Source organism: Pleurodeles waltl, chromosome 3_1 (assembly GCF_031143425.1).
Source record: "Pleurodeles waltl isolate 20211129_DDA chromosome 3_1, aPleWal1.hap1.20221129, whole genome shotgun sequence".
Classification (NCBI taxonomy): Eukaryota; Metazoa; Chordata; class Amphibia; order Caudata; family Salamandridae; genus Pleurodeles; species Pleurodeles waltl.
In genome coordinates, this window is record NC_090440.1 from 1,631,037,531 (window position 1) to 1,631,062,244 (window position 24,714).

General features: G+C 44.2%; 1 protein-coding gene across 6 annotated transcripts in view; it reads left to right on the forward strand.

Moving 5' to 3' along the window:
* The window catches only part of PPIG (peptidylprolyl isomerase G), a 243,413-nt gene that overhangs the window by 164,383 nt on the left and 54,316 nt on the right, over positions 1–24,714 (forward strand). For all 6 annotated transcript variants that reach the window (XM_069225296.1, XM_069225293.1, XM_069225295.1 and 3 more), the window contains one exon: positions 10,892–11,090. In XM_069225296.1, coding sequence (XP_069081397.1) covers positions 10,892–11,090 — 199 coding nt within the window. The remainder of the gene's footprint in view (positions 1–10,891; positions 11,091–24,714) is intronic.

The window sequence follows — 24,714 nt, forward strand, 5'->3', positions numbered from 1 at the left end:
AAAAACCAACTGTTCCTTAATATTTATTAAAAATCTGACTTCACCATTGAGTTGAATTTTAAATAACTATTAAAAATAGTTGTTTGTTTTACTTGTTGTCACGTTTCCAAATTAGCATCGTAGGATAGCTAGGCTTGCCACAGTAAAAAACCCTTTTTGTGCCTTGTCACTGTAGGGACATGTTAATAATATTTTTCTACATGTCCCTCTTTTGAATTCCACATACCCTACTTTCTGAGCTACAAGGCTGACATAGGAGTGACTTATTTAATAATATTTAAAAGGGAGGCTTTTACCTGTCACAAGGGTTTATCTTAGCAGGTTACTCTGCAGATTTTGCACTGCAGCAGTCAGGCTACACAGGATAGGCCTGAAGGCATGTTTGCACTGCCGCTATAGTGTATGGTTCAACAGGTGCTGCAGCCCACAACTTGAATTCAACTTCCAGGCCCTGGGTGTACTTTCTACACCATGTACTAGGAACTCACAGGCACTTTAAAGATAACAATCATGAATAAGCCAATTTAACAATTTTTAAAAAGGAAGCACAGGTACTTTACTTCTAGTTATCAGGAGTAAATTCCACAGAGGTTTAAAGCCAGTAAAATATTGGCCTAAAAAAGGCCAAAATTCTGGAGTGACCACTCAGACCAGAAAGATTTCCTAAAACAGTGGTCCCCAAACGTTTGACTTCTGTGGACCCCTCCTTTATCATTAATGGAACCCGGGGACCCCCACTGAATCATTATTGGAATCCAGAGACCCCCTGCCCCCACTGAGTCATTACTGAAAGCTTGGGACCCAACTGTTAATATTATTTAATTTTGTAAGCAGCTAGGGACTCCCTGAGGAGGCTTTGCGGACCCCCCTGGGTCCCTGGACCACAGGTTGGGAACCACTGTCCTAAAATGTAGAATTCTCTAAAGTGCTATTATTTATATAATTCCTCACTACAGACTCTCCTCTGTTTATAGTGCTCATATCAATTTAGGCTTTATTTATATCTAGGGTTCTAAGCTGTCCCTTCAAAGTGATTACGTTACGCCAACCTTTCTGAGAAAGTGGTTTCTTATGAATCGCCTCAACCTCCCTAAGTGACCACCATAAAGTGAAACACAGTACCTCCAATATTGTCTTATGCCAACCTGCCTCTTCTGTGAAAGTGCTGAATACCCCTGGGTTTACAGCATGTGCTCCTGCACGCTCCAGCCATTTAGTGTTTGGCGCTGACGTTGCGAGTTGGTTTTTGTTTGAAAAGAGGCTTCAGTTGAAAGGAGACTCATGATAGACTCCACCTTAGATTATTTTTTTCCCACCATCTGGTTCAAACATTTTTCCAGTATTTTGAAACTGTTGGGTGGAAGAAGCCGAATAATTCTGGGATCTCAACATCATTACACTGAAACATAACACTCACAATCTTTCTGTATGACCACACACTGCTTGATAGCTGAATTAGATCAAGAAGCCCAGGGCGGGTAATATGAGTATGAAGCTTCTGTGGTGAGGGTATGTGTAAGGAAATGCCTCCTAGGCATGGTTACCCCCTGACTTTTTGCCTTTGCTGATGCTATGTTTTGAATTGAAAGTGTGCTGAGGCCTGCTAACCAGGCCCCAGCACCAGTGTTCTTTCCCTAACCTGTACTTTTGTATCCACAATTGGCACACCCTGGCAGCCAGGTAAGTCCCTTGTAACTGATACCCCTGGTACCAAGGGCCCTGATGCCAGGGAAGGTTTCTAAGGGCTGCAGCATATCTTATGCCACCCTGGGAACCCCTCACTCAGCACAGGCACACTGCTTACCAGCTTGTGTGTGCTGGTGAGGACAAAAAGAGTAAGTCGACATGGCACTCCCCTCAGGGTGCCATGCCAACCTCACACTGCCTATGCAGTATAGATAAGTCACCCCTCTAGCAGGCCTTACAGCCCTAAGGCAGGGTGCACTATACCATAGGTGAGGGCACCAGTGCATGAGCACTGTGCCCCTACAGTGTCTAAGCCAAACCTTAGACATTGTAAGTGCAGGGTAGCCATAAGAGTATATGGTCTGGGAGTCTGTCCAACACGAACTCCACAGCACCATAATGGCTACACTGAAAACTGGGAAGTTTGGTATCAAACTTCTCAGCACAATAAATGCACACTGATGCCAGAGTACATTTTATTGTAAAATACACCCCAGAGGGCACCTTAGAGGTGCCCCCTGAAACTTTAACCAACTACCTGTGTAGGCTGACTGGTTCTAGCAGCCTGCCACACTCGAGACATGTTGCTGGCCCCATGGGGAGAGTGCCTTTGTCACTCTGAGGCCAGTAACAAAGCCTGCACTGGGTGGAGATGCTAACACCTCCCCCAGGCAGGAGCTGTAACACCTGGCGGTGAGCCTCAAAGGCTCACCCCCTTTGTTCCAGCACCGCAGGGCACTCCAGCTAGTGGAGTTGCCCGCCCCCTCCGGCCACGGCCCCACTTTTGGCAGCAAGGCCGGAGGAAATAATGAGAATAACCAGGAGGAGTCACTGGCCAGTCAGGACAGCCCCTAAGGTGTCCTGAGCTGAAGTGACTCTAACTTTTAGAAATCCTCCATCTTGCAGATGGAGGATTCCCCCAATAGGGATAGGATTGTGACCCCCTCCCCTTGGGAGGAGGCACAAAGAGGGTGTACCCACCCTCAGGGCTAGTAGCCATTGGCTACTAACCCCCCAGACCTAAACACACCCTTAAATTTAGTATTTAAGGGGTTCCCTGAACCTAAGAATTTAGATTCCTGCAACTACAAGAAGAAGAGGACTGCTGAGCTGAAAGACCCCTGCAGAAGAAGAAAAGAAGACACCAACTGCTTTGGCCCCAGTCCTACCGGCCTGTCTCCTGCCTTCTAAAGAAACCTGCTCCAGCGACGCTTTCCCCCGGACCAGCGACCTCTGAATCCTCAGAGGACTGCCCTGCTTCAAGAGGAACAAGAAACTCCAGAGGACAAAAAGACTGCAACTTTGTTACAGAGGAGCAGATTTAAAGACCCCTGCAAATCCCCGCAAGAAGCGTGAGACTTGCAACACTGCACCCGGCGACCCCGACTCGACTGGTGGAGAAACAACGCTACAGGGAGGACCCTCCGGCGACTCCAAGACTGTGAGTAACCAAAGTTGTCCCCCCTGAGCCCCCACAGCGACGCCTGCAGAGGGAATCCCGAGGCTCCCCCTGACCGCGACTGCCTGACTCTAAAATCCCGACGGCAGGAAAAGACCCTGCACCGCAGCCCCCATCACCTGAAGGATCAGAACTCCAGTGCAGGAGTGACCCCCAGGAGGCCCTCTCCCTCGCCCAGGTGGTGGCTACCCCGAGGAGCCCCCCCCTCCCCCCCCCTTGCCTGCCTGCACCGCTGAAGAGACCCCTTGGTCTCCCATTGGAAACCCGACGCTAGTTTGCACACTGCACCCGGCCGCCCCCGCGCTGCTGAGGGTGTACTTTTTGTGTGGACTTGTGTCCCCCCCCCCGGTGCCCTACAAAACCCCCCTGGTCTGCCGCCGAAGACGCGGGTACTTACCTGCTGGCAGACCGGAACCGGGGCACCCCCTTCTCTCCATTGAAGCCTATGCGTTTTGGGCACCACTTTGAACTCTGCACCTGACCGGCCCTGAGCTGCTGGTGTGGTGACTTTGGGGTTGCTCTGAACCCCCAACGGTGGGCTACCTTGGACCCCAATCTGAACCCCGTAGGTGGTGTACTTACCTGCAAAAACTAACATTACTTTACCTCCCCCAGGAACTGTGAAAATTGCACTGTCCACTTTTAAAACAGCTAAATGTGTTTTATGTAAAAAGTATACATGCTATTGTAATTATTCAAAGTTCCTAGAGTACTTACCTGCAATACCTTTCAATTGAGATATTACATGTAGAATTTGAACCTGTGGTTCTTAAAATAAACTAAGAAAATATATTTTTCTATAACAAAAACCTATTGGCTTGGAATTGTCTCTGAGTGTGTGTTCCTCATTTATTGCCTGTGTGTATGTACAACAAATGCTTAACACTACTCCTTTGATAAGCCTACTGCTCAACCACACTACCACAAAATAGAGCATTAGTATTATCTCTTTTTGCCACTATCTTACCTCTAAGGGGAACCCTTGGACTCTGTGCATACTATTCCTTACTTTGAAATAGTGCATACAGAGCCAACTTCCTACAGTATGGAAAACATGACATTTAACTTCTGCCTAAAGTGCAATAGTAAGATCCTGTGGTCAGACCGGCATCGGGAGCTATAACCTCTGTGCCCTGAGGGACTACAATGAGTTTGCCTGTTCAGTTGTAAGGCTGTTCAATACAAAAACACTATCCAGCAGCAAAATTATTGGTTATATTATAAGATGCAGTTCTAAAGTGTTCCTGATCCACTGTCCAGTCAAGGAATCAAAGTTTAGAAGACTTATTCAGGTGGTGAAAGGGGTGGGACCGCTGGTAGTTCAGGAACCAATTTTGAGCGGAGTCCAGAATATGTATCATGTAAAGACTTAAATTTTAAAGGCTTCTCGAGGGCCTTCCAAGAAACCCACAGAAAGGGCAAAGGCTACCCTAGGGTTTCGCGTGCACCACACACACATTTACATTTACCACACACAAGATCTTCCTTCGAGAATTGAACTTAGAATGGAGCCTTGACTCCAGAGCAAGCAATAGCACAGAGAGAACCATGCCGAACCATCTCCAAAGATGCATCGGCAGGCGGCCCCCCTCGCTGTGCTTGTCTTAAATCAATCTTCTGCACCAGATATTCCAGAGGCTGAGCCTCGATGCCGAAATATGCAGCCTTGACATAAAGGGCCTCATTATGACTCTGGTAGTCACTAGACTGCCATGGTCAGGGTCGGACCTCCGCCAAAGCGGCGGTCTGACCGCAACATTACGTCTGTGCAAAAGCACCACAGTCAGACTGCTGGCACCAGCACTTTTCAGCCGCCTGACGGCCCTCGTCTCTGCCAGCATTTACATGCTAGTGAAACTGCCATGTAAACGCGGTGGAGAGAGGGGGTCCCATGCAGTTGACATGGGCAGTGCGGGGCCCCCCTTTGCAGACTGTGATTTGCACGACGGTTGCTGGTGCACCCAACGCACAACAGCATTGCCGCCGGCTGTATTACAAGCCGGCATCAATGTTGTTGTGCATTTCCTGCTGGGCCAGGCAATCATTACCTGCAGGAGTTTGGCGGGCGGCTGTTTCCGCCCACCAAACTCCTTTTGAGGGCCAGAGTGTCTGGTCATTCGGTTCTGAAACCAAAGTCAACTCCGAAGACACCCTCAAAACTGGCACCAAGCTTATTCCCAAGTGACATCCTTCTGACTATAAAACAGGAGGAGCAAGGGGATGTACATCAAAGGAGGATTTACATTGATCCTGTCTCCGACAACATTTACACAGCCTCAAATAGCAAATCTTTCTCATGCCAAAACACACTACTTTACCTTTGAAGAGGCAATTTTTGAGGTTTTAAGGGCTATCAGAATTCCAAAGAAAAAGTATAGAGAATTTGTACCACCACCTGCACTTTCCCCTATACTAAGCCAGTCTATCCACACGGATTCAGTTCAAGAGCCCATTGAATACCAACCAGGCCCATATGAAGAGCCTATGTCTACCAATGATGGGAACAAACCCTGGCACAATTTATATGGTGCTCCAGGTGAAACCCCCACCCCCCCCCCCCCTCCCTTAAGAGCCGTTTCTCATGAATCTCCCTCCCGGACGACACAACTACATATCATACTTTTGTCCAACAGGTGGCAGACCACTATAAAGCAAAACCCATTATGGAGGAAGATAATTTCCTCATTGAGACTCTTGAAAACTGAGCAGTCTGTCCAATACATATCCATGTGTAAAACATGGTAACATCCTTGGCCAAAATCTTCAACGATCCTGTCGAAGCATTAGTGGGCATATCAGGGTGCAAAAACAGAAAATGCAAGCCAGCCCCTCAAGATCCCATCTACATTTGTGGACATGTCCTACGTGTGTCCCTTGTCGTGCATATGGCACAAAAGAGGGTATTCATTGAAACCCGCCAGCCCCCACCCCCAGTTGATACGCTTTCACGCAATAAGGAGAGCAAGAAGGTTGATGCAGGGTGCAAAGAAATAAATAAGTGGCAGTGATAGTTGCCACAAAATGGTGCATCGCCAGTTCTGTTGGCCTGTTCTTTAGATAAGATAGATACCAATGGGAGAAAATAGATGAGCTGATCATGCACCACCAAAAAAATTATCTTAAAAATTATTGGAAATTGTAAATGTTCATTTTAAACACAATCATCTGGTGCACCCTCAATGCATTGATATGACCTTACAAAAAACAAACACTGTGTAGGCGCGCCTTAGTAAGGGTGTCTAGCTTCCGGCGTGAACTGGAGCAGCACCTCTACACCTTACCCTTTAACCATGAACATTTCTGACCAGTGGGCTTTATGCTGGGCACAGAAATGCAGAAGGCCATGGGTGTGCTAAAACCACTGCTCATTAAGTCTGGATTTCGAGGTCAGCAAACGAGCAGCAGCAAAACTTGCACCCAAAGGTAGCAGTAACAGCCACAGCTGCCTTTTCTTGGTTCCCAAGCCAGAAAAACAAACTCTATAGCGGAGTCTGTGGAAATAGCATAGAAAAGGGCCCTCAGACTCAAATCGGTGACCTTCTAGATAATCTGCTCCTGACCAATTAACACATCAGGGAACACATCAGATTATACTTTCCTCTGTAGTGGATTGGTCATTGTTTTCCATAGTCACCCACAGAAGCATAGAATTCCACACACCCAAATACCTAACCATGCCAGCACAGCATCAGCTAAGTTCGGTAACGGCTGCTGCTAGAGGAGGTGTAAGTAATGCTCCAAAAGGCATCTATTGCAACTCTCCTTCCACAAAAGGGAGGAAAGGTAATCTATTGAATGTTCTTTCTCGTCCCCAAGAAAGACTGGATTTTACCACCAATACTAGATCTACATCTTTCAACCCAATACATAATGTCAGATCACTTTAAAATGACTATGCTTCATGATGTCATCTCTGCTGCTCTGCGCCTGGGACTACATATCTCAAGGACACCTACTTCCACGTCCCCATTTACTCATACACACCACCAGTACTTGAAGTTTGTGGTAAGTGAAGTTCATTACGTACCATTGAATGTCACAACAGCCACTCATGTGATTACCAAATGTCTGCTACTGCTGCTAGTATTGTTTCAAAAGCAACAAGGTGATCGAAGGAATGCTTGAATTTATCTCAGTCATTGATAATCAATCAGGCTGCATCCCAATCCATTGTTTATTTTTGCCCACCACGCTACCTCAGTTTGGACTCAGCCACATGCAAATCAGTCTTGACCCTGCTCCTCGTGGGAACAGCCAAGTCATGCTTCCCATAATCTTGTTGAAAAGGATTACGCTGATTTTCCATTAGGAATATTTTTGGGAAATACTAGTGTGCGTCAACACATCTTATTAAAATGATGCTTCAGAGAAATAGCACCTAAAATTTCATAGTAGCAAAATTATTTTTAATTTTTTTCTGAACATTTTATTTTAAAAGCAAATAATCATCACTCTTGCTTACAAGCTTCTGCGAACATTTGCATCTAATCAGAGAGCCTTCTGGGAGCAATATACTTAGCCTCATATTGTTAAACTTTTCAAACGTGTGTACAATTTATTATTATTATTTTTTTTTTTTTTTTTTACCGGAATCACTGTCAGTAGTGCAGTGTGGCCTTAAAACGTTGATTTACAGCGCTCATCCTAATAATAAAGGCTTTTCATTAATGAACCATAAATACAAGTTTGAACAGCATTAACATATGGACACACATGTTATCTGAACTGCATACAGTTCCCCTCTCTGTAAACTGACAGTCAAATGTTTTGTGCTGCAGAGGGTTGGACCTACTTATCCCAAGGACAAAATAAACATGAAAACCTGTTGCCCTTGACCCCAAACAATATACCCCGGGCGTTGGGCTTTTTGAGGATTTGAGGATTTTGAGGATGAATTAGCACCGCTACAATGATTCAGCACTGCCACTTTTTAAAGAATTTTGTAGTATAATTTGCCAAAGCACATTTTAGATGGTGCAAAGGTACTCGCTAGACAGTGTGAAAAGCAAGCATGTTTTTTCTATTGGGTGTTTTGGATATACTGAGTAGGCACTGTCACTTTCTGAATCCAATGCATGAAATGGTTTACTAATTGAATAAATAAACTTTTACTGCCAAGCTGATTCAGCGCAGCTGTTTTTTTTTTCTTTTTAAATGAAAGTACCATTTGGCGAAATACATTTTACATGCTGTGCATAAAAAACTGTCCTGTTCTGAATTTTGTTTGCAGATAATTTTATCAGAGATATTTGTAAATAAAGTTTGATTTTTCAAATAAAAAGAAATTGTCGCCATATGTTTTGCTTGTCAACCCTTAATATTGCCTAACCTACAGATTAAAATGAAGTAGAGAGGTCCGTTCTCACTGTAATATCTCACTGGTGCTCTATATCAATTCTTGTAACAAGTTTGTCATTGAAATTGTAGTAGCCTTCATGGATGCCAAGTAAAGTACGTCAGCAGTATAAAAACACCCTATTGAGCACCATTGATGCCGGTATTTCACAAAGGTCTTAGTGATATGTGCTAGCACCATTGACTTAGTTTTAATGGCAGTATCTCATGCTCCTCCTAATATCTATAATAGTTAACTACATTATCGGTCTTGATATGTGATTTACCTCTCATTACCTTGGTAAGTGGCTCCTGCTCTTGCCACTGTATCTGTACTAGTCTACCAGTGATCATGCAGTTCTTGACATGTGTATGAGTCATGCATTTTATTGCAGCAAATTTGGGGCAAATGTGTTCTATAACACTGGGAAAAGCTGAGATGCTGAACTTTGCTGTGTTTTTCTTGAGTGTTAGATGCAAACTCTTTTATTCTGCTCTCGTTTGTTTTTTAACAAAATCAGGGCTGTTCTCTGATGTCTGAAAAATACCCAGTGTGTTCCCTCTTTCTGTGTAAGGGTGACAGCTCTGTCCCAGTTGGTAATAGTGGCTGCAGGATTATGGATCAATATGGGGGACCGTTTTACCAGTAAGCCTCAGGAAACTACATAGTGAATCTACGCATCCAGTCCCCCTATCCCGTAGTCCCTTTCCTTTGTGATGTCTGGCACACGTGAAGGATGCTTGCTATGTGTAGGTGGGATATATGGTTAAAGGTCAGCTGATGATTGGTGAGTTCTATTTGAACCCCTTCTGCATGCTGCACAATGTAAGCTTTCCTTGTGTGGAGCAGGTTATGTCCATTTCTGACAATCCAGGGTGCATATGCACCCTTCCTGTTTCCAAAAGGATATGGTACTTGGTGGGTCCCCATCTGCTTTATTCAGCATAAGATTCTCCTGCCTGCGTCAAACGTGTCCAAGTCCCATTTCTTAGTCCATCTCCATTGGACCGCAAGCATATGCAGTCTCGTAGCTAAGGCCAGTACCTGGATTACTAGTTGGGTCCTGAACTAATAGATTGACTCCAGTGACTGAGCTTTTAAGCACTGTCTCTCCAACAGGGAACCAGTGAGCAGACGGAGAGTCATGACATAATCAAAACAAGCACCAGAGCCCTTTTCGCACTGATGGTGTGCTAGTTGTTTGGATGGTGGATTTGATATGTGTATGTTTTAATTAAAAGGAGTGACTTCTTTTTTTGTTTGTTTCAGCCTTCACACCTTAATTGAGTCAGGGGTCTGTGTATCTGCCAGTTCTGAAACCCTTTGTGACAGAAAGCTCTTCCTAATCCCAAAAATCACATCTCTTCCGAAATTTCACAAACTAATCTGAATTGAAGGCATGAGCATATCATTGGCTACAAGACCAGCAGGTTTATCAGAGAATTAATTCCTAGTACTAAGAAGGTACAATAACGTTTAGGGTCATGCCTCCGCACCCACAAGATGCCACATTATTTGTATGTATCTTCGTTTTAACTGAACTATTTGCTTACCACTTACATGTTAACTATTTCTCTTTCTGTAAATCACTGACTAAGTAAGTAAGCCTTGCCTGCTCTCCTTTACTACTCAGAAAAAGGCAACTTTCTAAAGAGAGAGCAACTTGGCTAGCAAGTTGAAGTTCACTGGTTACGTTGCACTTAGTATTGTCTCTAACCAATGATATTGCACTGCCTACCATAAGGCCACCAAACAATGCCTCACACAGCACAGTATTTTGTTATTTTTAAAAACATATAACTATTGAAGAATTGATGCCCATCAGTGACTCATTTAATTTGTTACCGACCACTTTGTCTCTCAGTAATGTTAGTAGTACCTCAGATTGACTCCATTATTGGTAGGTTTCAGTTCCCTCTACTTCTGGTGCATTGTTTTAGTAAAAACTACAACTGTAGCTAGCACCAGTAAGCAACGATTAGTGCCAATGTGAACTGCAGTACTCTTAAATATTGCTTTTTGGCTGTTCTGTGGCTCCTTGTTGTGTCCATTTCACAGCAATGATCCCTGCCACTGGTAGCACCTACATCACAAACATTGATGCTGGCAGTATTTCATTGAAACCCGTTATTGCTTGTTGACCTGTACAGAAGTGGAGTATTGGTGACTACTACTGAATGACCATTTATGAGTGCCAATTTTTGTTTTTAGTCACCCACAGTTAAAAAAAAAAAAAAAAAAAAAAAAATACCTCAGATGAAAGAATATATTATTTTAGTTCTTGTTGGACTTCTGTAGCAAAAGAAAGGGTAATCTCTGTATGGTTTTTTGGTAATGTGATCTTTGAGTACTGGATAGACATGATGCCACCAAAAACTTATAGACCACTCTTTTTTATTTTGATCCTAAAGCTAAGAAGGAAGAGAAGAAAAGACATAAATCTTCATCAGCCACAGAGTCTGATAATTCTGATTCTGACTCATCCTCCGAGTCCTCATCAGATTCAAAGAGTGAAACAGAAGAAAAATCTAAAAAGAAAAAAAGAAAACATAAAAAAAATTCAAAAAAGCAGAAAAAGGAAAAGAAGCGTCGAAAGAAGAGCAAAAAAAGGTATGTTTCTTCTATTTTTGCACATTTCTACATGTGATTTAGGATTATTACATTTGAAGAATATATTACAGTGTGGGATTGCGTTCTCAAGCATGTAACACTCTTGAAAAATATTGCTACTGTGCAGTTGGAAAAGTTTCACCGATTTTAATTAACCTCTAAATTCACGCAGGATTATCTTAATTATGGCCAGCTCCAGAGTTGACTTTGGAAACCTTCTTATAGAGGTCCAGATTGAGCACATGCGCGCCTGAGCCCTTGGCTTTCCTTAACCCTTTCCGAACTTTTCAGTCCTTTTCAGCAGATGTGCTTCAAGGCTAAGGTGAAAGGAGAATGGTCCCCTGGATATTTTAACAACTGAGAGATCACCCACTTAATTTGTAGTATTTGCTGCCTTTGTTCAGGGGCTGTTGTCCGGAGCAGGAGATCCAAGGACTAGCTGAATTTCTGACCTTGGCTACCCACTGCTTGGTAGTGCTTAAAGGAAGAACGAATCTACGTTGATGTCTTTACAAAAGTAATTGTTTCAACACACTGTAAAACGGAGGTGGTGGAGGAGGAGTAAACAGATTGAGTGAGAGGAGTGGACAATAGGGAGAAAGTACAGGTCCAAATTCATAATGAGTAGGTTCATAAGCCATCTGCAGATCTGTTAAAGAGCAAAATAAATGGTATATAGAAACTGCCCGCATTTCCCAGTAACTTTTACATTCTGAGGCAGAAGTGGGAATTCAACTTATCTCTACCTCAATAAAAACAAGGGTTCTTAGTGCACACTGTATGTTTGTGTGTAATAATCCTGCCAAATGGTTTATTGTTGTATATCATTGTTCTGAACGCTTTGCATCATGGGCTTTGCTTCTGCGGTTCAAGATTATGTTAAGGACACTACTTAATCTTTGCACTGAACTAGGGAGGCAGAGCAAGCATTTGGAAATATAAAACAAGTTTTTTCGATAGTCCCGCGTCAAGCTTGCCAAATTGCTCTAAACCAGTGGTTCCCAACCTGTAATCTGGGGAACCCTGAGGTCTGCAAAGCCTCCTCAGTGGGTCTAGGACTGCTTAGAAAATTTATTAATATTAACAGAATAACTGTCTCTATAAATAAAGTGCCTAAATGTACAATTGAAAATGTTAAAAAATAAATACTGTAAAATGTCAAGGAATTTGAAATTGAAGGCTAAAAATTAAATTAGTATTCCTCCGATTGTGTGAGCAATGCAAGTGCCTCAAACAGAATATAGTATGGAGATGTGTGGCATAAGATGAATTTAGAAAATCTCCCACCTTCCTATTAAAAACATTATATATTTTATTTATAGTTATTTGAAAACTAAATACATTGTGTTATCCTTTGTGTATGTGTTTGATGAATGCTTGTTTCTGTATTTTTTGTGTATTGTTTTGCTTTTCAAGTCATCCACAATATTTATGCCGGGGTATGCTGAGTAGTGACTCAGTGGGGAGATCCCCGGATTCCAGTAATGATAAAGTGAAGTCAAAAGATTAAGAACCACTGCTGTACACTGTCTTTTTGTATTGCCATGACGGCCATTGTTTTGCCTCTGGTGTACTGTTCCAGGATCACAGAGTTTGAGTTTGAATTTGCGTTTATTAAAGTGCTTTCAGCCCAAAGTACAAATTATGTCAGCCTTTCACACTTGTGATTAAAAGGATAAAACAGTAAAACTAAATAAATAAAATATTTAAAATTAAAAAATGAAAAGTGCAATTAACTTTAAAAAAAAAAAAACGGCAAAGTAGCCTCATAGGCTGCTTTTGTGCTTTAACACTAAAAGCATGCATATGGGTTTCGTATGAATGTCCCGCTTAAGCCTCAAATATAAGCCTGTCACTTTATTTACAAGGCCCCCCCCAGGACTCTTAACAAAAAGAAAAGTTGGGGTACGGTTTTCTCAAACTGCTCTTTGCGATGGACCTTGGTTATTGTGTTGGACGTGACCTTGCCATAGTGGCTGCAGAATTTCAGATCCTCTTTTTTTTCCCCACAAAGCAGTTGTCTGGAGCCGCTGGGTCATCTTTGTTACTTTCAAAAGCAGACACATCCTTTCCTCCCCCACCTTTATAGAGAACAGTCTTCTTTCCCTATGGATCACATGCAGGACAATATACTGTTTTGCATACAAAGATGAATCAAACAGACCAGCATGGCAAATCTGATGTAGTTTTCCTAGGTTGTCGGCTTTTTTTTGGTGCAGCTTTAAAGTCAGTGATTGCTTGTCCACTGTAGCATGTAGCTTCTTGTGTAACAGTAGGTTCAAGCTCAATAACAGTGCAAGACCCAACCTCCTTATTCTATTGCCTCGCACAACTGGATTTTGGCTTAGTTAAAAAGTGTTCCTTCTTTGTTTGATCCACAAGAATAGTATCTTTCCAACTCATCCTTACTAGCCCACACTTGATGGGAGCTGTCTGACATTTGGATTCAATTGAACTGTAGCCAGTGTCCGCTTTCAGTGCCGCTGTGGGGAAGCTAGCTGGCAGTTTAAGTATTGATTTCCAGAATTTCCTCTTGCAGCGTCTTACATATTCTGTTGTCTTGTAGAGCCCCCCAAATTTCTGTTCCAGGGGAGATCTGACATTTCACTTTTGATTGAAAAATCTCAGACTATGCTCTTGTGCCATCCATAGGATTGCATTTGGCGCAGCTTCTGAGTTTCATATGGAGGTTTGTATGTGGGTTTCCCATTTCAGAGACTTGTCAATTACTACACCAAGGTACCTTGAAGGATGCCACTTCCTCCACGTCCTTGCTAGTATTAATAAGCAGGTCATTTGTAGTACAGTAAGATTCCATAGCTAATAGCTGGGCTTGCAGGCCTTTAGAGGTTTTTGCTATTAAAATTGAGTCATCGGCATAAAGAATGGATCTTCAAACCATTGATAGACAGGATGGGAGGATCTCGTCTGATGCTTTCCTAACTTCATGATACAAGTTGTTGATTTATAGCAAAAACAGAAGTGGTGCCAAAAGGCATCTCAGTATCACATAGATCAAAGGAACGTTTTGCCTACTATCCCTCCACTTTTAATGCAGTCACAGCAGGATTTACCCCCTGTATGTGAGCTGTTGTAGCTGCCACCCATTTTATAGAGGTTTCAGAAAATATTATTTTTGTTCTGTCCTCGTAGTGACTGTGTCCTATGCCAGAGATGCCCTGCTACTTACCACTAACATTAATCTATGACCAGGTTATCAAGGTATGAAATTATCTTATCTGCTTTCTCATCTCCCTAATCCGTTGTTCAGTTTTGAACCCAACATTCATACTTAGGACCCAGGCCGGGGTATCTCATCGCTGTTTGGTGGTCAGTGCCCACCTGACTAAGCCTCTTATAGATCTCTCATGCATGTGCTAACATCATATATTTTGTTGATGGTTCATGTTTTAGGATAGATCATGGTTTCTTGAAGCAGATTATACTATATATTAACTATGCAAACATGTATACTCTCCGCCCAAAGAGTTGTTACCATATTTACTGACTCAAAATGCTGTTTCGGAGTGGTTCATGATTTTGGACTTCTTTAGGTATAATGGGGTGTCCTCACAAGAGCTCCCATTGCAAACTGTGTGTATGTCAAAGGCTTACTTGATTCACTCAATCACTGTCCTTAAATATGCTGCCCATCAATCTTCTCAAAATGAAGTATCTGGGGTAATGCTTTTGCTGACAAGGGTGCTACGAAAGCTGCTTTGTCCCAATATTCTGTGCGTCTCTCAACTACCAAACCTCTTATACCAATGCAAACAATGCATGGCAGGCTGCGAAACAGACATGGATGAAACAGTATTGGAAAATATATACAAATGTATCATGGCAGAGTGGTTTGCCCATAACATCTCCTCCCCAGCCACATCACAGTATCCTCAACATGAGAGGTGGCAGGATCTGTGCCACAAATATGCATTTGTTTATTCCATTGTTTCCCCAGGTCTTGCCCAACACTATAGCCTTTTCTGTGCCAGCTGGCCCAGCCACCTCAATAAAGGCCTTTCATCCATCTGTAGATAGATTTCATCCAACTGCTTAATGCTGGTAGTTTTGTACGTTTTGGTCATAGTTTGTATGTTTTCAGGATGGATTAAGGTTTACTCCTCCAAGACTATCCAGTGGCATGGTGTAGAAAACTGGAATTTTGTTGCAATTGTCCCCTCTCCCCTTTTTGACCCCTTTAGCACTACTAGATGCTGGTTTTCGACTGACAGTGCACTGAGGCCTGCTAGTCAGACTTCAGTGACAGTGCTCTTTACCCTAAAAGAAGTAAAGTCTAATTGTAACCCAGTTGGCATGACCTTTAGCACCCCGTAAGTCCCTAGTAAATGGACCCCTAGTACCTAGGGCATGGGTGCTAAATAGTGTCTCTAACAGTTGCAGCATATCTTATGCCATCCTAAGGGACCCACACACAAATTACACACAGACTGCCATTGCAGGCTGTGGGACATGGTGCAAACCATGTTTGAAAACAGGACATGGCACACTCCTGTGTTCCATGTCAAGGACGCTGCATGGGATATATGTAAGGCCTTGATGTCCTAGGGCAGAGTGCATTGTAGCACATCTGAGGACATAACTGCATGAGCAGATGTAATGTCTAGTATCTTTGATAGATATGACAAGTGAGCAGGGAAGCCATCTTAAGGTATGTACTGGGCACTGGTCATAACAAGTAACCCAGCTCCATAATGACTTCACTGAAACCTATCGTGTTTGGTATTAAACCCCTTGTCTTAATAAGTCTGTACTGATGTCAGTACTAGATTTATTATGACGTGGACCCCAGAGGGCACCTGAGAGGTGCCCCCTGAAAACCTATTAGTCCTCTAGTGTTCTTTGGTGACTGGTCTTGTCCAGCCTGCCACCACAGTCATATTTCTGACCCCTACAGGTGAGAGCCCAGGCTTTCAGGAGGTCAGCAACAGTGCCTGCTCTGGCAGGAGGTGTTATCACCTCCTCCAGCAGGGAGTCTAGTAAATCAGCATATCAAGGCCAGAGACTTCAAAGCCTCTGCTGCCTTTTGATATTCGACCCTGGCTTCCTCCAGACCTGGAGAATGGCACTCCCGCCCTGAGGTCCATTTGGCTACAGGACATGTGGGACATTATATAGTCAAAAGGCATGTTACACTATTAGGCTAGTCTCACCCCTAGGGTGGGCTACCTGAAGTGAACACAAAGGAAAGAATTCCACCATGTTATGTGTGGTGAAATTAGGAACTCTTGGACAGGGTTATTCCCAGTCCTTGCCGGAAGCGGTCATATGGGGGCTGTAGTGATCCCAGAAGTAAGTGGCTTATTGGCTACTACCTTACGCTCCCCTTAATGCCCTTAAATTTAGTATTTGGGTGCACCCCTGACACCAGTAAAACAGATCAAGTCAAGACTTCGACTACTGGGAATTGGGGAGAAAGAGAGAGAACTGAAGACCTGCACCAAATATTGATGCCACACCCAGCCAGGCTGCTTGCAGTTAGACAGTCGCTGGCACTGACTTCGCAAAGACCTGGACAACCTCCCCAAAGCCTTGGAGGACTGCCCAGCATCTCCGCAGCCGGGAAATATCTCCCTTGGAGTAGAGGAGCTACCCCTCTGCATCTGCAGGCATCTAAGCAGCTGTCTGGTCCACCGGGTTGCTGACCATTGTGTCCAAACTGCCAGAAAGAGGTTCTAGGAGCTCAGCACCGTATCTCTAGCGAGTTTCGAGACTCTGACCTCTCCAGGAGCGCCACAGCACAAATGCCCTGGGTGCCAGAGCAGTCCGGACTGAAACACAGAGTAAGACCGCCCTGCACGTCTAGGGACTTTTGGGACAGTAAGACCCACGTCAAGAGTGGCCCAGCTGTCCTGTTTGTCCCTCTTCTGCAGAACTGATGCGAACAGTGAGAGTCTCTGACCGCCGCGCCCCGCAGGCCAAAACACCTATGCTCCCAAGCCTGAGTTCCCAGGAACCAATGGTGTCTATGTGGTCCAGAGACCTTTGAGAGCTGACCCTCCCTTTGGGTTTGGCAAGACTGGTCTCCAAGTCCCCACGCACAGCCTCTTCTGCGGGAGACCAAGAACTGAGAGCGCCTGTCAGCGCGATCCCAACAAACAAAGCACCAATGCACCCAAGCCCACCAGCCTGCGAGTGAACCAACAGTGTCTCTAGCCCCCAGAGAAACTCATGACCTGAGCCCCCCTTTGGGTTCAACCGGACTGTCCCCCTAGTCCTCGCAGCTTCTTTTTCCAAGTACCGTTCCCCATTGACACAATAGGTAGTGTTTGAGGCTACCACCACGAGAAGCACAGCTGCACCCAGACGCCTCAAGGCAGACAAAAGTGAACTGTTGGTGCATTCTTGGACCTTGGCCCCTATTTATCGTGAGGAGCAGTCCTGGAAGTCAATTGTAAGTGACCGTATGTAGTGAATGTTTCTCCTGTAGGATAACATTACTGTGTTTTAGGCTACCGCCTCAAATCTACAAAACAAGTGTGCTTTTGAATGTTTACAAAATCGCTAACTCTGAAAGTTCTTACCTGATTTTGATGATCTTGGTGTCTAAAAATACATAAAAATCTGTTATTTTTATAAATTGGTGTCGGATTTCTTCTTTGAGTATGTGTCTCGCTTAGTGGCTTTGTGTGTGCAGTGAATATCTAAAACACCCCTTTGATTAGCCTAAGCTGCTCGACCACCATACCATTAAAAAGAGCACTTGGGTTTATTAAAGAAATCCTGTGTAAATCAATAAAGTTCGTCTGGACTGTTTTCATAGTGTACCCCTTTTACGTGCACTACATAAATAGCCAGCTTCCTACACAAGGATTTTCATTTTGTTTCCTCTTCTTCAAGTGCTATGCAAGGATTTACAAATTAGACAACAATTCTTGTTCATACCACCCCAAATCCTCATTGAAAGTTGAGCACTTTATCTGTTCATTAAACAAATGAGTTAAAATATGTTTTTAAACCATCCTCAGATGGCCTGATATCCTACCCTAGACTTTCTGTTCAGTTCAAGCCATTCCTACCCAGAAAGCTAAGCATGGACTCTGAGATTATGGGGCAGTCTTTGTTCTTTTCGTTCATCCTTCCAGTGTTTCCAGCCTTACCTGACATGCACTTAAACAATGATGTAGTTCTCCAGTACTGCAGGCAACTATTTGCTGTCTCAAACTGTTTCTGTTCCCGGGTCAGAGCTGTCTTGCCTGTCTGCCCAATGGGGACTTGTTTTTCACTACTGTGAGTGCTGCTCCTCTCATGGGTTTGCATTATGAATTCCCTTATATATGTCTACATTGTAATTTCTGATCTGTGAGGACTAGCGAGAGCATGTTTGGAATGGTAGTGAGAAATCCTGCTTAATGGTATGATTGGATTTTAAAATACTATTTTAGAAATGCCCCTTTTAGAAATTGAGCATTTCTCTGTGCTTATAACTCTAGTGCTTTGCAGCCTGACTCCAGTCCATGTCTGGGTCAGAGTGACAGCTACACTTGGTGTATACTTTCCAGACAGCCATCACACAGGAGGGTCTAGGTGTAACAGAAGAGACTTCTGCATACTGATAGTCATCCTGGGCTGGGGAGAGGGAGGGTTGTTCACACCTTATATGTCAATGATCTGTGTCCTGCCCTCACACAATCGGCTGATTACCCCTATTGATGTCTGGAGACAAGGCTGGGTTGAAGGGTGTTGGGCTTCATTTAAAAGGGCTCTTTTGAACTTACCACCTGAAAAAGGCACTTTAGGAGTATAAGTACAGGTACTCTTGCCCCATGATTTTTACAGCATTTTTGGAGAGCTGGGACTGAACGTCTGCCAGAAAGACTGCAAATAGGACTCATCTGGATTGCTCTTATGTTGTTGCCCTGCTTCCTGCTGCTACTGGATGGCAATAATGACTGCCTGGATTGCTTTTCTGTATGTTGCTCTGATTGCCAGTGGTTTCATGGCCTGGATTCTGCTGGCACTGCTGGAGTGCCAGGAAGGACTGCCACTACTTGCTTTGGTGAGCTGGCGTACTGCTCCTTAAGAACCCCCCCCAATCTCAGGGTTCTCCTAGGGCTTGGTGGCCTGCCCTCTACTTCTGCAAGAGCTAGCACGCAGTGAGTGCTTTGTTGTCACTTGCAGCGTGTGAGGAGTGGGCTTCTACCATCTTTAAAGGATGTGCTAGGTGTTACTGGGCTGCCTCGTAGACAACGTTTGCCCAACAATTCTCCTCAGGAGTCCTGCAGCCTGTACCCAGTGCGAGAAGACGCGCTTCTCCTAGGTGTCCCTAAGAGCTAGGCTAGTGCTCCTGATCCCTCCAGGACAGCGGCTTGTGAACTGCCTCTGCTTCCCCCCATCTCAGCGAGGGGACCGTGACGTGCAGCACGGGGGAAAAAAGTGTCGTCCTCAGACTCTCACACCTGCTGCACGGACTATCACATCCCTGCCCCAGACATCGCCGGCTGTCGGAAAACGCTCCTTGGCTAAAACCCCTGCCCCAAGGGAAGCTGGATGTCTCGAAGGACACCAGGTACAGTGCCTCCCTTCCACCACAGTATTGAGTGGATGAGGGTGGCCCATCTTGCACACGGCAAGAGTTCTTAAAGTGTAGCAGTGTTTTGCTTCACTAATGACAGAGTTTAAACACTCATGCACTGATCTCTGGAATGAACTTGTTAGTCCAAAGAAGACACTTATTATTTCACTACTCCAGGTTCCTAAAAGGAGATTGGTATGCTGAAAGCACACGTTTAAAAATGGTCACAGCAATGAAATGAAAGGATGTACAAATGATTTTCCACTGCAATATACACAGCAAATATATGTATCTATATTATAATGCAAAGCAAATAATGAATTAAAAAATATGCATAACCATCCGGAAAGGGCTCCACTGCTTCTTTTCCCTCCTATTCAGCATCAGAGCGCCAGATCCCAGAATCGATCGAAGAGAGAGAGATCAATTATCCTAACAGGAAGGATGATACACTCCAGCGTCCTGGATATGCCTGAGATCTGCCAAAACACTCTGTCCCCAGTCCATCTGGTCTAGGCCTCTTATACTTTGAACAAACAAGAGAGGAACATTTTAGAACCTCCCTCTCCCTGCAGAAGTTTATTTATTAAAAAAATGCTGATTGCTTTAGGCCAGCTTTGAAAGTAACACGTCGGGACTTGGCCACAATCCCAAAGTGCCAATTCAAAACAAGATCGCCCCTGCCGTCTGAGTACATTGTTATCAGCCTAAGCCCTTGGTGGGAAAAGAACACAAAAAATAAAACACGTGCACATTGTACAATGTGGAAAACTACTTGCAGCTTTTAAAGTGGCAGTGACTAATGCTAAAATAAAGTCAATAGGCAAAATGAATTTGGTGGTTACTAATGAGACGGTGTACTGCTAGGCTAAGTGCATCGTGGATTCAGTGGTCAAAACTCACATAACATTACAAGGAGCTACACCACTTTCTGCATGAGGAGCTAGGGAGACCTCCCCTCCTGGGCTCACAGCCTCACTAATACTTGGGAGTTTTCATAAACTTAATTTCATGCCCTGATGTTATAACTAATGTTGTTTGGTCTGGGTCAATAAAAAAATACATTATATTTTTATATAGTCCTGTGCAGAGTCTTTTGTTTTGTATTTATTGTGTCACTGGTATGAAAGTATTACACAAACACTACTTTGAACATGACCTTTGGGTATATATCTCACTGCTCTGTGCCAAGCTACCAGAGGGTGAGCAGAGGTTATCTTTTAGTATGTAACTTCCTTGCCCCGACTAGAGTGGTGAGTTCTGTCTGGCTTAGTGCATACCCTAGCCAACCAAAAAACCCATTTCTAACAGAAAGCACTCCAAAACCTTTGGTTCGAGTAGACACTATGTAAAACAGCAAGAACAAAAAAAGTGTGCTTTTGCTGTTTGGGCTGTGGGCATGACTCCAAGTCATGCAATGAGTGCACCCCCAAGCTCTCGAAGTCGATATGGGACTGTGAAGCGAACCTGTATCTCACCGAACATAGGAATAAGTCACAGACCGCTAGTAAGTACTGCTCCAAGTTGTGAGTGTGGACCTGCTCCAGAGGCCATTCTTGTGGAAAGTCTTCTTCACCATCAAAGTGGTAACGTAAGAAGGTGAAGCGGGACTCGATTACATCCCCCCCCACTGTCTTGTTCATTCCGATGCGCCCCAATTTTCTTGGGCCATTGGTCAGATCATTCACAGGTGAGGGCCTTTAAAGAGGCTATACTACATATTTTTGGCACTTTCCGACTCCAGCAAAGGTTGTGTCTGACTCCAATCCAGCGTGCTCTATTCCTAGGTAGCCAGATTCTGACCTTATTCTTCCACTACTACAGAGCTGTCCTGAGAGACTACATCAACGATTTTGTTCTGACTCTGACCAGAGTTTGCCACAACCTGGGATGACATTGGTGATTAAGTGGATGACTTACTCCCCTCATATGATGATAACCGTTTATACATGGATGTACAGGAGACCAGTGGGCTTGGAACTTCCCCTCATCACAGAGGGGTCAATTTCCCCTCTTGGGCTGCCAAACAGAGTGCTTCCCTTGCTGTGTGAATTTGATGTGTGACTGAGGTCCGAACCTACAACTGCATTCTTTTGCACTTAAGATAAACATCCGCCTAGAAGTCCTACAACCTGGGCCTGCTTCATCTGAGACCTTTTGTACTAGCTGACACTAAGGTGAGTACTAGGCTTACGCCTTGCTCTTCCCCACTAGTAAAACAGGTAGGTGGTCAGACGCCCCAGACCGGTTCCAGGCCACAGTGATTGTTCTGTGCAGCATCCTACTCGGACAGCTTGGTTGTCCACGCTTCCACCAGCAAGGTGAATATGAATTAATTCCCCAGGACCTATCCCCACAGGCAACACACAGGACATCATGGACATCAGTCTTCCCAAAATCCATACCCTGCGGCATCAATTTCCAGTCAACTTTACTTTGCCTTTAGCAGCATACAGCCTCCCTGAGCAGGATCCAGGGTCACAGTCCATTACATTTAACAGTTGGTCCTTCAGATTGTTCAGCATGGTTATGCCCTTCTGTTTCTTTCCAACCCGCTGCAGCTTGCATCCACATCAAAACAGGTCTCCGAGGAGCACCCATCTTACTGCTAGAAGTGTGAGTTCTACTTTCCTCTGTGGCCATCAAAAGGGTTCCCGCTTCTGAAGTAGGGACAGCTATTTCCTCGTACCAATGAAGAATGGAGGCCTTCAGCCTATTTTAAACCCTCACCAGTTGACTACCTTCCTGCGGAAGAAAGGAAGGAAAAACTCAAAATGCTCACTCTGGCCCGGATGACTGGATGGCAGGCTTGAACCTGCAGGGCATTTTCGTCTTGGACCTGCAGGAATTTTTCCTATGCACCTGTCCTGCAGCCCCACAGGTTCAAGGTAGGCTGAGAACATTTTCAGTTTGCTCTGCTCCCTTTCAGCCTCCCCAGTGCCCCCTTGGGAGTTCAAGAAAGCAATTGCGGTGGTTGCCAATCATCTTCAAGAGGTTGGGAGATACCGGTTTACCCCTACATCGGCTACTGGCTCTGCTCACCACAGTCAGTCGGGCACCACCTTCAGAAGCGGCAAACGCTATCAATGAGCCAAAGTTGCACCTGAGTCCCAGAAGCTTTCTTTAATAGAGGCTCTTCTAGGGTGCCGTTCAGTGCCTTCCCTTTGTGTCAACAAGTCCACAACATTGCGGGTATGATCCTGATGTTTCAGCTTTGGTCCTGGATCTCCGTAAAACCAGCTGTGAGGCTACTTGGCCTGTTAGCCTCCTGTATCCTGCTCGCCAGCTGGGCAAAGTGGTCTATACAGGCTCTGTGGTGGAATTTGAGATCCTTGTAGGTCCAGCACCAAGGAAACCTCTGAGATGCCGTCGGGGGTTCAGAGAAGAATGCACAAGACATGCATTGGTGGCTGTTTGTCCACAGTCTCTGACCAGCGGCTGTTTGTCCGCAGTGTCTGACCAGCGGCAGACCCCTTTCACCTCCTCACCCAGAACTAGCGGTTGTGACAGATGCGTCCCTGCTGGGTTGGAGAGGTAATCTGGAGAAGGTGAAAACCTGACTTCATATCAGCCTGTTGAATTTCGAGTCATTATCATCATCAATTTTTTTTTCTTCCGATTAATTAAATTCATAAAAGATAGAATATACACCATGCAATAAAATCTATAAATTCTAAAAGGTGCATCGGAAAAATTTGTAAGTAAAACAAACTAATACAATACACTGTGTGGTCTATGAGCTTGTGGTTACGAGTCCACCATCAGGCTGGATGGCTCTTCCTTAATAACAAAACCCCCATTAAAAAACTTGCCATGTAAAAACATACTTTGATATTCAACATCATCTGTAAATATAGGGGGTGGGTCTGGCTTGCACAAAGCCCATCCCTTTTAACAATGGGAGAATATATCTTCGTTTAACAAAAGATAGTAGTCACAAAACATGACAAAGTGCATGGTGTCCTGGGATGAGAAATTATCACAGCCACATGGGCCCAGGTTGGCTTCCGTGTTCCAACCCTGGGGCTTGGCTAATAGCCAGTGCAAAAGGTTCAGCCTGAATGTAGTAAGGAAGAACCAATGTTGAGGGATAGTCACTACTGTAAGGTCCAGACATTAACAAAAGCATGTGCCCAAACCAAGGGTTTGTATAACTGTATAACTCCCTGTCTTCTCTTTCAGCATGGGCCAAGAATAAAAAGTGTTTCTTCACTCAGAACAGTTCCTTCCTAGTGATTAATTCTGGGGAGCTGTACAGTTCAGGGCAGTTCACCTTGTCAATGACTGATCTAATGTAATTGAGCCACGGAATACTATTCCGCTATTCCTCCAAAAATAGACAATCCTTGATAATAATCTAATTTCATTTTAGTTCTGGATTGTTCCAAATCCTGAGCCATCTAACCACTGGACCGAAGGCTAGGAGATCAGAGATATAAACAGCACCCAATTCATCATGTACAATATAAGAGGCTGTAGACTGAGAAACTGCTAACAGTCGTCCTTTCGCAAAGTCTATTTATAATGGGTGCTGGGACAAATTTGTGGCCTGGTTTTGGGTCTGCAAGGCAGATCCCTTAGATGCTAAATTGTCAGATAGTTTATTTGTTTTGTCTTATGCCCAAAATGTCTTGCAGTGCGCACTATTAAGGATTATTTGTTGGCTTTTCTGCATTTATGGGAGCAACTGCCCTTGTTTAAATCACCTGTTGTGAGTTTTCTTTCAGCCATATGTTTGTTCCCAAATTGTGATGCCACAGTGGGACATAATTTAATTTACATTTATTTAATGTAATTTAATGAATTTGATTTGGTCTTGACATTTCTCATCTTCTGAACTAAAGACTGTTTTTGTCATCGCTATCACTTCAGCTTGTCGCTTTAGTGAGCTCCAAACTCTGTGCAGCTTCCCTAGAACTCCCCTTTTCTGGACAAACAGGTGCTAAGACCCCAGGCAGCCTTCTTGTTGAAAGTCATGATGCCTTTTCACATTGGGCAGTCCATGTCCATCACTCTCCCATTGTTCTTTGCATGCCTTACACCTCGAAAGTAAAAGAAATACATCATAGGCTCGACTCCAAAAGAGCTTTA